The sequence below is a fragment of the Oryctolagus cuniculus genome, chromosome 3 (assembly GCF_964237555.1).
Source record: "Oryctolagus cuniculus chromosome 3, mOryCun1.1, whole genome shotgun sequence".
NCBI classification, from domain to species: domain Eukaryota; kingdom Metazoa; phylum Chordata; class Mammalia; order Lagomorpha; family Leporidae; genus Oryctolagus; species Oryctolagus cuniculus.
Window position 1 is genome coordinate 79,944,117 of NC_091434.1, and position 15,454 is coordinate 79,959,570.

The following is a 15,454-nucleotide window of genomic DNA, read 5'->3' on the forward strand; positions in this document are numbered from 1 at the left end:
TTACATTTTGAGTCCTGGCTGCTCCACTTCTGATCCAGCACCCTGCTAATGCTGTTGGGAAAGCAGTAGTAGAATGTAGTACAAAAGCTTGGGCCAATGCCACCCACATGAGAGACCTGGAAGAAGATCCTGGCTCCTAGCTTTGGCTTGGCACAGCCCCAGCCATTGTAGCCATTTGGTGAGTGAATCAGCAGATAGAAGATCTCTCTCTCTCTCTCTCTCTCTCTCTCTCTCTTTCTCTCTCTCTCCCCCCTCCCTCCCTCCCTCCCTTCCCCCAACTGTAACTCTTTTTCAAATAAATAAATCAATCTTTTTTTTTACAAAAATAGCTTCCCTTTCCTCACATCCTTGCTAACATTTATTACTGTCTTTTGGATAATACCCTTTCTGACAGGGACATTCAATAAAATGGGAGGAGATACCGAAGTCTTTTGTCTCAATTTTGCACTCACTTATATATGGTTAGGATATACTCACTTATATGTGGTTATTGCATGCAGGTTTATAACCTGAAGCAACATCACACAGTGGTTAATAGCAAGAGTTCCACGGCTAGACCTCTTGGTTTGAATCCATTATCATCCTATCTTTCACTGACAATTTGAATATTAGGCAAGTTACTTAATTTCTTTTTCAGTGTACTATATGTATTTTAAGTGGGTGTGTACACACATATATGTACTAAATGTATGTATATATAGTGTGATTTAAATACACATGTCTGTGTGTATGTGTGTGTGTATGTGTATAAAGGTACTTCAAAACATTTATAGAAAAAATGTAATGAAAAGAAATATTCTGGTGCAAAAAAAATTCAGAAATTCTTTGTTAGTTTTAGGCTTTTTTTTTTTTCACTATAAAGAGAACACATTTCATGTGTGTCATAGATACAGTTCTAAGAAGATAATGATACTGCCACCTGTCCTATCCTCCCCTGTCGCTCCCCCTCTTCATGGAGGAATGACACTAAGCCCTGCCTAGGCTTCATATCCGAGTCACGGCACCATTATGTCGCTCCCCCTCTTCGCGGAGGAACGACACTAAACCTTGCGCTGTTCTTTTGTCTGCTCAGCCCTCCCCGGGTTTGCTGCTGGTTCTTCCCGGGTTGGCTACCGACCCTTCCACCTCCGTGGAAGGGCGGTTCCCCCTGCCACTTTCCCCACTTCTGCGGGGGAGCAGCACACCGCCGGCTGGCTGTCTCGGGGGCTGCACAGGTGTTCCTTCAGATAGATGTTCCTGGTGCATGTTGTCTCTCTCCTCCTTTATAGTCCTCTTCCACCAATCCCAACTCTGCTACCCACACGCCGAGTACGCTGCTCTCCTCCAATCAGGAGCAGGTCCTGCTGTTTATTGGTTGAACTGGAGGCAGCTGTGTAGAAGCTGTTTCCTCCTCTCCCAGCGCCATATTGTGGGAGAGCGGATGCATAGAATAAGTCTTAATTCCAGTAACTTAGTCTAGTCCAGAGTTGCTCCCCACACTCCCCTTCCATTCTTTTTCTTTCCTTTAATTTTTGCAATAATGTAATTTCAATTTACTTTATAATCAAAGGCTTAATGAATCACTACCATAATGTACAACAAGTAAGAAGTAGAAAGATCATTGTTCCACAGGAATATAGACAAGGGCTATAAATTGAAATCCAGTCATAAGCTGTCAGTTTCATTTTTATATATTGTGTTTTTTGCATTCTATATTAACTGCCACATCCTGAAGAAAACATAGGATATTTGTCTTTTCGGGACTGGCTTATTTCACTAAGTGCAATGGTCTCCAGTGAGATTCATTGTGTTGCAAAAGACAGGATTACATTCTTTTTTATGACAGAGAAGTATTCCATCATGTATATATACCACATTTTCTTTACCCAGTCATCAGGTGAGGGACATTTGTATTGATTCCATATCTTAGCTATTGTGAATTGAGCTGCTATAAACATAGGATTACAAATAACTCTTTCATATGCTGATTTCATTCCTACTGGGTAAAGGCCCAGTGGCATGGCTGGATCATGTGATAGACCTATTTTCATATTTCTGAGGAATATCCATAATGGTTTCACTAGATTACATTTTTACCAGCTGTGTATTAGGGTACCTTTTTCTCTACATTCTCATTGGCATTTGTTATTTTTTTGGTTTTTGGATAATAGCCACTCTAACTGGGGTGAGATGAAACCTCATTGTGCATTTCCCTGATGGCTAGTGATCCTGAGCAACCTTACATATCTATTAGCCATTTGTATTTCATCCTGTCAAAAATGACTGTTCCTGTTCTTTGCCTATTTCTTAACAGGATTGTTTGTTTAGTTGTTGTTAAGTTTCTTGAGCTCTTTATATATCCTGGGTATTAACAGTTTATCAGATGTATAATTTGCAAATATTTCCTCCCATTCTGTAGTTGTTGCTTCACTTTACCAGCTGTTTCCATTGCTGTGCAGAAGTAATATACATTTCCCATGAAATCTTTGAAGACCTACCATGTGCATGAATTTCAAAATTGTTGAACCAAATTAAACATTTTTCATTCTATTTTCCATGAACTTTTAAAATTACTCTTGTATTTATATATAAATATACATACACACATTCACAGCTTCCTCTACTTTACCCAATGTGGATAACTACAATATTTAATATGAGAGTATTTTAAATAGTTTATGAAAAAATGAAGTAAAACTAATTTTGAGGGGCCAGAGTTGTGGTACAGAAGGTTAAGCCACTGCCTGTAATACCAACATCACATATGAGTGCTGGTTGAAGTCCTGGTTGCTCCCTTTCCTAGCCAGGTCCCTGCTAAATGTGCCTTGGAAAGTGATGGAAGATGGTTCAAATACTTGGGCCCTGTACCCATGTGGAAGACCAGGACAGAGTTCTATGGTCCTGGCTTCAGACTAGCCCAGTCCCAAATGTTGTGGTTGTTTAGAGAGTGAACCAGCAAATGGAAGATCTCTCTCTCTCTCTCTCTCCCTCTCTCTCTCCTCTCTTTCTCCCTCTCTCTCTTTCTGTATTTCCCTCTCTTTCTGTAACTCTACCTTTCACATAAATAAAAAAAAATCTTTAAAAAAAATAAATTTGAGAGGCCAGTGTCATGGCATAGCTGGTAAACCTATCTCCTACAACACAGGCATCCCATATGGATGCTAGTTTGAGTCCTGGCTGCTCCACTTCTGATTCAGCACCCTGCTAATAGCCTGGGGGAAGCAGTAGAGGATGTCCCAAGTGCTTGGATCCCTGCCATCCACTTGGGAGACCTGGAAAAAACTCCTGGTGCCTTTACACCATCCCAGCCCCCACAGTTGCAGCCATTTGGGGAGTGAACCTGTGGATGGAAGATCTCTATCTCTCCTTCTCTTTCTCTGTAACCCTGCCTTTCAAATAAATAAATACATCTTTAAAATAAATAAATAGGCCGGCGCTGCAGCTCACTAGGCTAATCCTCCACCTGCAGCACCGGCACACCGGGTTCTAGTCCCGGTCAGGGCGCCAGATTCTGTCCCGGTTGCTCCTCTTCCAGTCCAGCTCTCTGCTGTGGCCTGGGAGTGCAGTGGAGGATGGCCAAGCTCCTTGGGCCCTGCACCTGCATGGGAGACCAGAAGGGAGCACCTGGCTCCTGGCTTCAGATCGGCGCAGCGCCATAGCGGCCACTTGGGGGGTGAACCAACGGAAAAAGGAAGACCTTTCTCTCTCTCTCTCTCTCTCTCTCTCTCTGCCTGTCAAAAAAAAAAAAAAAAAGAAAGAAAGAAGATAAACTTGAGTGAAAAAAATCTTGAAATCCATCCATAGTTGTTTTTTTTTTCTAAGCATGCATTCCCATAAACTTTTGAAGACTCCTCTTATGCAGGAATTTGGGAAATTTTTGCACCAAAATAAAATCTTTTAATTTGCTTTTCCATTAACTTTTTGAGGTACCCTTACATATTTATTAAGCAAAGCAGCATCAAACACTTTATGCACCATGCAAATTTCAAGCTCTATTTCAAGTATTTATTTATTTGATTCTAATTACAATTCTGGATATTGGCATATTAGTACACCACAACTCGAAATAAAAAGACAGACTAAGTAACTTTCTTAAAATAAAAATTACCAGCAAACTGGAAGTGATGGGATCCAAACAAGAGTACATTGTTCAATGGACTCAATAAATCTCATGAGATTGAATGAATTTGCAAAAGAACATGGGTAGAAATAATGGTACACATTTATAGGCAACACATGGAAACCAGTCAAACTCAATTGCCTTCTAGGAAGAGGAGTTTGATGAAGGAATATTCTATTATCTTTCAACTTCTTATTGATATTCCTGTAGTACAATTTTTTAAAGACAAGAAAAAAAGTCTTTTTCAAATTCTTTTTCTTAAAAAATAAGGAATTTATTAATACATTAGATTCTCAGTCACAGCAAATGCATGATAATTACTACAACACAATTCTCATCAATTCTTATGTTACTGTGATATTAATGCAAAGAGAATAGTCAGTGTAGTTCATAGATACAATTCTAAGAATATAATATTTTACTACCTCCCTCATCTTTCCTTTTCCCTCCTTTGTTCTTTTTCCCTTTCTTTTTTCCTTCCTTCCTTCAAAGGGTCTTTTTTTCCCTACGTCATTTATCTGCGTTGGCAGAGCATGGTGAGGGTGGGGATGGGGATCAAGGTTCAAAAGTTAAAACTCTTAAAGCAATTTCTTCCAGAAATGGTCTATGATTCTAAAACAAAAATTTGGGGGATCCTTAACCATGTATACGGCTCTTTCTCAGGAAATATGAAGTCACAACAATTAATCAGTATAACCTCAGAAGAATTTCTCAAAAACAAAATTTTCAAACCATGCAGATTTCTATAGGAAAAAAGATTATTCTCAATTTTTTGGGTCTGCTATTGTTCTAAAAATAGTCCAAAGAGCACCTTTGTCTTGTTCCATTTTATTTCACCCTGTGGAGTCGTAGAGTTTCATTCCTAACATCTTTATATGAGGGAATGAAAATCCAATTTTTTTTTGATAATTCCTACATACAAACAATACTTTCCTAGATCTGATACCAAAAGTCACATCCCAGCTGTCATATTTAAAAGGAAATCTACTCTAGGATGTTCCCCAGCATTCTTACTAACTGCAGGCAATATGAAAATGCCTCTGGTGTATGGAAGAAACATGTAAAATTAGCAATGATGGTCTACATTGTGATTTCTTAATAAACAAAAGAGCAAAGCTAAAATATATAGTGACTTCCACAATTAGAGTAATTGCTGTATCCAATTTTCTCTAATACAAAGTCCTTTTTATTCAAATATTCACCATAGTGATGTGAGCATTCACTGTACTAAAACTATCCCACTAGATTGTCCTTGGTCTAGTAAATGTCAAAAACAAAGCTAAAACTAAATCAGATTATCTACCAATAAAACAGAGTTTACATCAGGGACAAGCGGGAGGTCTCTTAGCATCTGAAATCTAGGACTTTCAAGTGCTGTGGGTAGACTGAGAAATGCTCTCACATGCAACTCTGATAGGGAATTTTATTAAAACCCTTCATTTTCTGTTTACCCCCTACCTTGTCTACTAACTACTAAATCTACTCAGGAATTTAATTTTCATTTTCTAAGTCTCAAGAGGGTTAGAGCTCTGCAAACGACTTCAAAATATAGAGACTGCTCTTTTGGTTTTATTTTGTTTTCCCCAAGGAGTAAGTAGATCAGCAAGGAAATGTTCTCAGTTCATAAATCATAATCTAACATTTAATGTTCTACACTGACTGGTCCCAGCAAACTTTTTCTGTGGCCGTTTGAATTATCCTACCAGGCTATAGCCAGAATGGACTATTCTGTACCACCCAAGAACATTATTTGCTTCCTACCTCCCTACATTTCATAGGTTGTTCCTTTTCCTAATTTGATCATTTCCCTATCTTGTCTGGTCATCAGGGTCCATTCAGATGCTACTTCCACAGTTCTACATCTTTCCATGTAGCCTCTCTTCTCCTCTCCTCATTCAACTAGAAGTATTCTGCCCACTGAACTCCAGCAGAATAATTTGTTACTATCTCATCTCTGTTGTGAATCTTTATGGTACACACTACTTGTCACTTGTTATAATGACTTGCTTGAATTTATGGTTTATAAGTCACTACCCGAGGCCTCCTAAAGACAGGGATCTACTGGTTGTTATATTATTGCCCAGCACTGTGCTTACTAGAACATTGTAAAGTTGTGTATGCTTGTTTCTTTGCATTTACAAATTGTGTTGTCCTGAGATTCAGTTGATCTGGTAGCAATTCTTAGGAAATAGCTGCATATCGAGAAAATTGAGCAAGAGAAAACAAATTCAGAGATGTCACAAAATTTCAATAAAATATTAAATGAACCAATTGTACTTAGGAATTATTTATAATTTTTTTTTAAACTTTTATTTAATGCATATAAATTTCCAAAGTACGACTTATGGATTACAATGGCTTTCCCCCCGTACCGTCCCTCCCACCCACAACCCTCCCCTTTCCCACTCCCTCTCCCCTTCCATTCACATCAAGATTCATTTTCGATTATCTTAATATACAGAAGATCAGCTTAGTATACATTAAGTATGGATTTCAACAGTTTGCTCCCACACAGAAACATAAAGTGAAAAATAATAGATGATTTTTTAAAATGATGATGAAATCAGAGCAGACCTATTGTCATGTTTAATCCCAGTGAGAGTCAAGTTGGGAATTGATAATTTCTTTTTTTTTTTTTTTTTTTTTTTTTTTTTTTTTTTTTTTTACAGAGGATCAGTTTAGTATGCATTAAGTAAGGATTTCAACAGTTTGCACCCCCATAGAAACACAAAGTGAAATATATTGTTTGAGTACTCGTTATAGCATTAAATCTCAATGTACAGCACATTAAGGATAGAGATCCCACATGAGGAGTAAGTGCACAGTGACTCCTGTTGTTGACTTTACCAATTGACACTCCTGTCTATGGCATCAGTAATCTCCCTATGCTCCAGTCATGAGTTTCCAAGGCTATGGAAGCCCTCTGAGTTCTCTAATTCTTATCTTGTTTAGACAAGCTCATAGTCAAAGTGGAGGTTCTCTCCTCCCTTCAGAGAAAGGTACCTCCTTCTTTGATGGCCTGTTCTTTCCACTGGGATCTCACTCGCAGAGATCTTTTGCCAGAGTGTCTTGGCTTTCCATGCCTGAAATACTCTCATGAGCTTTTCAGCCAGCTCCGAATGCCTTTAGGGCTGATTCTGAGGCCAGAGTGCTATTTAGGACATCTGCCATTCTATGAGTCTGCTGAGATTCTCACTTCCCATGTTGGATCACTCTCCCCTTTATTTACTCCATCAGTTAGCGTTAGCAGGTACTAGACTTGTCTATGTGCTCCCTTTGACTCCCAGTCCCTTCACCATGACCAACTGTGAACTGAAACTGATCACCTGGAACAGTGAGATGGCATTGGTACATGCCACCTCGATGGGATTGAATTGGAATCCCCTGGTATGCTTCCAACTCCACCACTTGGGGCAAGTCAGCTTTTTTAAAGATTTATTTATTTATTTGAAAGTCTAAGTATTACAGAGAGACGGAAAGAGGGGGGAGAGAGAGAGAGAGATAGCTTTAGCATGGAGTTGGACTGGAAGTGGAGCAGCTGGGACCCAAACTAATGGCAACATGGGATGCCAGCATTGCAGGCTGCAGCTTACGCTGCTACATCACCATGGAGGCCCAAGTTATTTATAATTTTTAAGCAGATAGACATTTTTACATTAATCACCAGCAATTAAAAATATTATATTCTATCAAATAGGGACTTTGTTTTATCCACATATATGCTATTATATTTATAACATATTTCAATTTAGTCTTTCATCTAGAATCTAGAAGCCAATTAATAAACAGAAATACTAACACAAATTGTTTTGTATTCAGTGACAATTTTTGTTTGAGACATTTCTGGTGGCAAAGAAAATAACTCAGATCATTAAATCTAAACTGTGTAAATGTGTCTACGATTTCTTTAAACCTTGATTTTTATATCTTAATTTTAACCTTTAACTATAATCAAAAGTGTTCTGAAATTGTTGTTAAATTTGTCCAAAAGCCTAGTAATCTTTCTGTCTTGAATGAAATAGTCAGTATTACATAGAAAAACAAGTACCCCTCTTCCATGAGGAATATATTCCAACACTCCAAAATGTGCCTGAAATAGAAAATTGTAACAATTCCTATATATATCATGTTTTTCACCTATGCATGCACACATACCTACATACATACATGTGATAAAATTTATTTTATAAATTAGGCACAGTAAGATTAACAATAGCTTAAAAATGAATGATTATAGGAATATACTATAACAAGAGTTATTTACAGTTTATGAATCACTCATTACTGAAAGTTTCTACTTAATATCTTTGGAACACAGTTGACCTGGATAACTGAAACCACTAAAAGCATATCAGAGAAGGAGGACTACTGTGGAGTTTAAATCAGCGTCATAAGCAAATGCAAAAAACTTCGTTTTTCATCAATTCACAACTTTTTGTCAGTAAAGATTAGGATTTAATCAGATGTAACATTTTATTTGTTATACATTTTTAAGATTAGAGAGAGAGAGAAAAAGGTCTTCCTCTGCTGGTCCATTCCCCTGATGGCCACAATGGCTAGAGTTGAGCCAATCTGAAGCCAGGAGCCAGGAGCTTCTTGCAAGTCTCCCACCCAAGTGCAGGGGCCTCAGCTTTTGGACCATCTTCTACTGCTTTCCTAGGCCACAGCAAAGAGCTGAATCAAAGAGGAGCAGCCAGGACATGAACTGGTGCCCATATGGGATGCTGTGCCATAGGTGGAGGCTTAGACCTTTTCACCACAGTGCTGGCCCCTATTCTTCACACTTTTTAAAGATTTATTTATTTGAATGGCAAACAGAGAGAAGGAGAGACAGAGAGGAAGGGAAAGACAGAGAGAGCTTCCATCAGTTGATCACTCCCCCAAATGGTTGCAACAGCCCAGGCTGGGCAAGATTAAAGCCAGGAGCCAGGAATTCAATTCTGGTCTCCCACAGGGGTGGTAGGGACTCATGCACTCGAACCATCATCTGCTGTTTCCCAGGCACATTATCAGGGAGCTGGATCAATGGTGGAACCTACTCATTTGTATTTTTATACTCATCTTTATTTTAGTGTAGTGTATGTTTTTGGTTTAATTTATTTGCTAAGGAGAGTGAGGCATGGGGAGCAAAACCATGTATGCCTTTCATCACAAGGCCTGCCAACAGCCCATCCAAGCTCTTAGAATGGATAATAAAGTCTGCCAACAAATAATGTTGACAATAATGCACTTGTTATATACCTGTTACACTTTAAAGAGTTTTACATACATTAATTCAATCTTCCCTACTCTGATGTAGTTACCATTACTATCCCTATGTTACAACTGAGGAAACAGACCTAAGATCATACAGTTGGTTAGGACAGCTAAAATTTGAACCCAGTGGAGTATGGATATTTTGCTACCATTCTATATGGCCTCATATGACTAACAAAGAAGAATTTGTGAATCGATTTCTATTGCTCCAATGCAAGAAAACAGGCACTCAGGTACACTACTGACTACCATGCACAGTTTGGAATTCTGGGGAAACAAGGGTTTGCATGAGCTTACCTATCTCCCTGCTACTTTCAGCAGGCATACTGGTATGAAAAGCAAGAGGATAACAGTCTACTTTCCACCTGCTGGTGGTTAAGCCATACTAGCTCCTTCTAATTCCCTTTCTCAGAGTCTAAGGTGAATCCTATTTCCTCCATTTTTTCAGAGAACTCCCCAGATTACCTAGATAGGTAGTCCCAGACCTGCAACTCTTTATTTCCAATATTAACTATGAAATAAATATCCATTTCCATAGCATTTAATTATACACATCTATCCTGGAATTAGATTGAATTTGAAATGTCCCTATTTTAAGTTGAATCTTGGGGTCCCCACTTCTGCATCTTGTCAATGGACTATGTCCACTTTTGCTCTCAAAAATAACTGACAACAATGGCTTATAAAATGTACAGAGTACTTTACTGATTTGCAGTTGATAATACCCTGGTTCAACAAATTAATATTTCTGTCAATAAAATTATAGAATGCATGATTATACAATTTTTTTTAAATTTGCAAAGTGTTTATTTTATTTTATTTTTTTAACTTTTATTTAATGAATATAAATTTCCAAAGTACAGAATATGGATTACAATGGCTTCCCCCCCATAACGTCCCTCCAGCCCACAACCCTCCCCTTATCCACTCCCCCTCCCCTTCCATTCACATCAAGATTCATATTCGATTCTCTTTATATACAGAGGATCAGTTTAGCATATATTAAGTACAGATTTCAACGGTTTGTTGAAATGATTATACAATTTGACCTACCTTTTATTTATCTAGTATCAAGAAATTTATGTGAAAAAAACAGATGATGAATCCTAGGATTCATCAGCTTATAGATGAAAACTCATCATAGTATACCATCTTTGAATAATCTTCAAAATATGAGTTCCTGGTATACTTTTTCTCATAATCTCCTCAAAAACATGGACAAAATTACCCAGATTGTTGTTTACAGACAGCTAACCTTTAGAAATCTTTATAATGTATGATAAAACTCACATGTAAAATACTACAGACACAACCTTTGTAAAAAGAAGATGACCAATTGTTACCAGGCAGATTTACAATCAATCTTGACATTCAAAAGGTCAAGATCATCTTGTGGAACAGGAAGAAAGACTGACATCACATTTAAATGTCCACAACAGCCTAACCCATCTACTTTTTACTATAATGTATTTTGACACAGTAATAGAAGTTGGTCTCTGGTTATTTGAAAAAAAAAAAAAGATAACACTAGACAATAAGTCTTTTTACCTTCCAAAACTGTTGAGATAGTCTCATTTAAATGTCATTTAAGAAAACTAATCAAAAATCTTTATGGTTTTGTTCTTTTGGAAGGTCATAAATGCAATGAAAAAATAACAGGATGCTATAAAACCCATGCCTAGAGGAATCTCAAAGCAATGCCAAGAAACAGAATGTACTCATGGTGACTAATACATGCAAATACTGGAAATAAATTCTAACAGATTAAATGGGTTTGTAGCAACTAAAAGGTATATTCAAATCATTCCAAAATTAATCAAGCTTAAGAATATGGCAGTCTTCCCTATTAATAAGAATATAAGCTGGCTAAGCAGCCTGAATAACATATAAATTATAGCCAATATCACTAGGTAGAATTCTTTTGCTGTGTTTTTAATTAAAAAAAAAAAGGAGAAACTGACTCCTTAACTGAGTCAATTTAGTGTTTCAGACTTTGTTAAATATATTCATTTTTAATACTGTGTCATTCACCCTGATGAGGCATTAAATCATAATCACAGTACAGAGTCATGCAGAAGAAAGTATGTTTCGGTTGAGAAATGCTACATTTTTATCTTTTTGAACTTTTAATACAGAGTATCTGACAAGTTCTCCAAAACTAGGGCAGAACTATATAAGTATAAAAATAAATAAATCATATTTTCTGCAAAATCTGAATGTCAAGCCCTGGTGGATTATTACACAAGAATGTAATTCTGCAATTATGCTATAACAAAGCAAAGCTAAATGCATTATACCTTGAGAGAGAAACATAGTTTAAAACAAGCAGAATTTCAAACCAAAAGTGGTTATATATTTTCAAATTATTTTCAGTGATGATTCTCTACTCTTCATAGCTAGCATACACAATGTAGTTATGTCCTTTCATTTTGAAAATGAAAGTAAGCCAATGCCGTCTCTCTCTAGGTCAAAAAAACTGCAACAAGCTTAAATGTCACAAGCCTTCTTTGTGAAAACACATTTATAGTCTGTTTTCATCTATAAGCAGTGTCTTAGCAGGTATCCACGTACTGTTGCATCAGAGTAACAGTATTTCAATAGATCTAAGAAATTAGTAAAACCAAAGCCTTTAAAAAGAGTCTAAATAAATACTGCAATATAAATTTCAGGAAATTAGTTTACAGCCAGATTATGAGAAATACAATAGTACTCACAAAACTTTAATTGCTATGTGGTATATACTACAATGATAGTAGTAGCATTGATGTCTATGCTTAAGAAATTCCTGATAAAAATTGTTTGTTGTGTGTCACATAAGAGTAGCTAGATATAATGTATTCTTATCAGTTTTATCAGTTTGTGCTATTTTTATCCCTTGAAGTAAAAGGTGCAATTTGACTATAGTTAGGTTAATCTGGAAAATTCTGAAGAGTCTCAAATTTTGCTTTTAGTCACATACAAAGAATCTCTTCCTTTAATCTCCATCCCCCCATCAAAAAAACTAAGCACAACTCAAACACATATACATTTAACAAATTCATATTATTTATCTGCTATCAATTATTATAAATAGGACTTTTTCAAATAACCTAAGGAAAATCTGATAAAAACAATTACATTGATTGATATATCCTAAATAACAAAGAACCAGAAAAAGCAATAACCTACATTCTAATAGGAACACCGAAATTTGCAAGGCCATACCTGATGACTTAGAGATTGAAAAGGCTCACAGGTTCCAGACTGCATGACCTTTCTATTTCCAGAAACCCTTAACGATTGCAATTCCTGTCTTAGAAAAGATAATCACAGCCATCTCTATCTCTCAGCATCTTCAGGGCTAGTGAAGGAAATATCAAACAGCAAATCTCTCCATTAGTATCTATTTAAGCCATCACCAAGATAGCAAATCTCATGGACTGTTTATCGTCTCCCCTGTGCAATTACAAACACCCCGTACTAAGAAGGCTGACACAGTTGTGTTTACTGATGCTGCTAATGCTGTCTGAAAACAGTAAGCTTACTGCTTAGAGCAATTCTGCATCATGCACACAGAGAATGAGCCACATCCTGCAGGTTTCCCGCTTCTGCTATTACACAGATTCCACTTGCCAAGGAGAGTTTAAATTTTTTTTTTGGTCAGTCTTTTAAAAATAAGCAACGATATATGTAATTATCTCTTTTATTTATTGTAAATACCATGTTAAAATGGCAAATCTTAATTATTACACAGGTTTCTTCATACATGACTAAGCTTTAATATATAATCATTTAAAGAAAATTGTACTCTTTTAAAGGGATCTCTCCTCCAAATCACCCACCCAACCTATTAAAATTAGAAGTGCCTAACAATAAAGAATTTTTATTCTTACAATTTTTGATAACTGTGTATAACTGTGGATAAATAGGTAAATATATTCATGTTTTAATTTTCAGGAACTGCATTTTACTTCATGTTTTTCAGAACAATATGCTGTAAATAAAAACACATTTGATATTTTAACATCTCCTTAAAAGTTTAAAATCCAAGAGGTAATGTGTTGTTATCAAATTCTAAGACTGATTGGTTATATCTAGGAATTAAATCTATGTAACTTATTGGCATTTTAACATGTATTTTCATTCTGTCTTATACAAGATTCTCATAACACTTTCTTTTATCAGAACACAGTAGAATCAGCAAATTTTAAGACTGATAGGGACTGGCACTGTGGCATAGTGGGTAAAGACATTGCTACAGTGCCAGCATTCTATATGGGCGCCAGTTCAAGTCCCAGGTGCCCCATTTCCAATCCAGCTCTTTTCTATAGCCTGGGAAAGCAGTGGGAGATGGCCCAAATCCTTGGGCCCTGCACTGGGAGAGATCCAGAGGAAGCTCCAGCTCTTGGCTTTGGATTGGCTCAGCTCCATCCGTTGAGGCCATATGGGGAGAAGACCAGTGAATGGAGGACCTCTCTCTCTCTTTCTCTTTCTCTCTCTCTCTCTCTCTATCTATCTGCCTTTGCCTCTCTGTAATGCTGCCTTTCAAATAAATAAATAAATCTTTAAAAAAAAGACTGATAAAGTAGGCTGATAATAGAGAACTAAGATAATAGAGAATAGAGAACTAAGATCCTCTAAAATTATAATTGTAAATTCTCTTTACCATGCAAAAAAGATGATGTTTTAGAAATATATAAAACAAAAACCCAAAAAGGACCAAGATTATAATCAAGTGAACTAAATTTAAAATTAGGACACTAAGCACAACACATACCCTGAAACCGCCCTCAGATCATGTAGACTGAATTAATGTAATTATGAATACTTTATTTATATACCTGTAAAATAAACTAATTGAAATTTGAACATAGCTGAAGCACTGTACAGAAAATGTTTTAGATGAATTCAGATTAATAACAAATCAGTATAATTTCCATTCTCCCACTCACATATTTGATAGGTATAATATGTATTATCATGGAGATTAGACACAATAAATCTTAAGAAATCAGGATTTTTAATAGCCTAATTCACATGCACTCTTTAGAGAAATCAATGCCATTTTCTGTACAAGTTCAAACATAGAATTTTTTCTTTATTAGATTTATTTATTTATTTGAAAAGCAGAATTGGGGGCAGCACTGTGACGCAGTGGGTTAAAGCCCTAGCCTGTAGCACCAGTATCCCATATGGGTGCCAGTAAGTCCCAGCTCTCCTCTTCCAATCCAGCTCTCTGCTGTGGCCTGGGAAAGCAGTAGAAGATGGTCCAAGTGCTTGGGCCCGGCCCCTGCACCCATGTGGAAGACCAGGAAGAAGCTCCTGGCTCCTGGTTTCAGATCAGATTAGCTTTGGCTGTTATGGTCATTTGGGGAGTGAACCAGCAGAATGGAAGACCTTTCTCTGTAATTCTTTCAGATAAATAAAATAATTCTTTAAAAAAAAAAAAAGAAAGAAAGAAAGGCAGAGTTCCAGAGAAAGAGGAAAAATCAGAGAGATCTGTCCTTTGGTTCACTCCCCAAATGGCCATGGCTGGGTCAGGTCAAAGTCAGGAGCCAGAAACTCCATCCAGGTCTCCCATGGGTTGCAGGCGCCCAAGCACTTGGGCCATCTTCTGCTGCTTTCTGAGGCACATTATCAGGGAACTGGATCAGAAGTGGAGCAGCTGGGACTCAAACCAGTGCCCATACTGGATGCAAAAACCACAGGTGGCGGCTTAACAACACAACTCTTGCCTCAAGAATTTTGGTTGTATATATTCAGTGACACACCTGAATGGAAGATCACATGTAGACATGTACAGTCTATCTTATGCACTATTTACCCTCTTGTAAGAAAAATACTCATCTTTTAAGACTGAAGCTTCTCAGAATGACCTTCCTAAGCTACATCATGTCGCATTGAATATTCATTGTTACATATGGAAAATATTGAGCATCATCTATGTGTCAGGCACTATACAGATGCAATAGACTCCATGACAAACAACCAAAATTTTCCATCACATGAAGACACATGATTAAACTAGCCTCATTTGTTCTAATAGAAAAAACTGAAAGGAGATATGAGAGCCATACAAGGACATCCTACCATAATTCCAGGATCAGAATGAATCCTCTT

The 15,454-nt window shown here is 37.0% G+C and overlaps 1 protein-coding gene across 13 annotated transcripts in view; it reads right to left on the minus strand.

Annotated features, from left to right (window-relative positions):
* The window catches only part of SLC4A10 (solute carrier family 4 member 10), a 333,141-nt gene that overhangs the window by 223,688 nt on the left and 93,999 nt on the right, over positions 1–15,454 (minus strand). For 2 of the 13 annotated variants that reach the window (XM_051848042.2, XM_051848041.2), the window contains exon 1: positions 12,560–12,630. In XM_051848042.2, coding sequence (XP_051704002.1) covers positions 12,560–12,604 — 45 coding nt within the window. In that variant the 5' untranslated portion in view covers positions 12,605–12,630. 13 annotated transcript variants of the gene reach the window in all.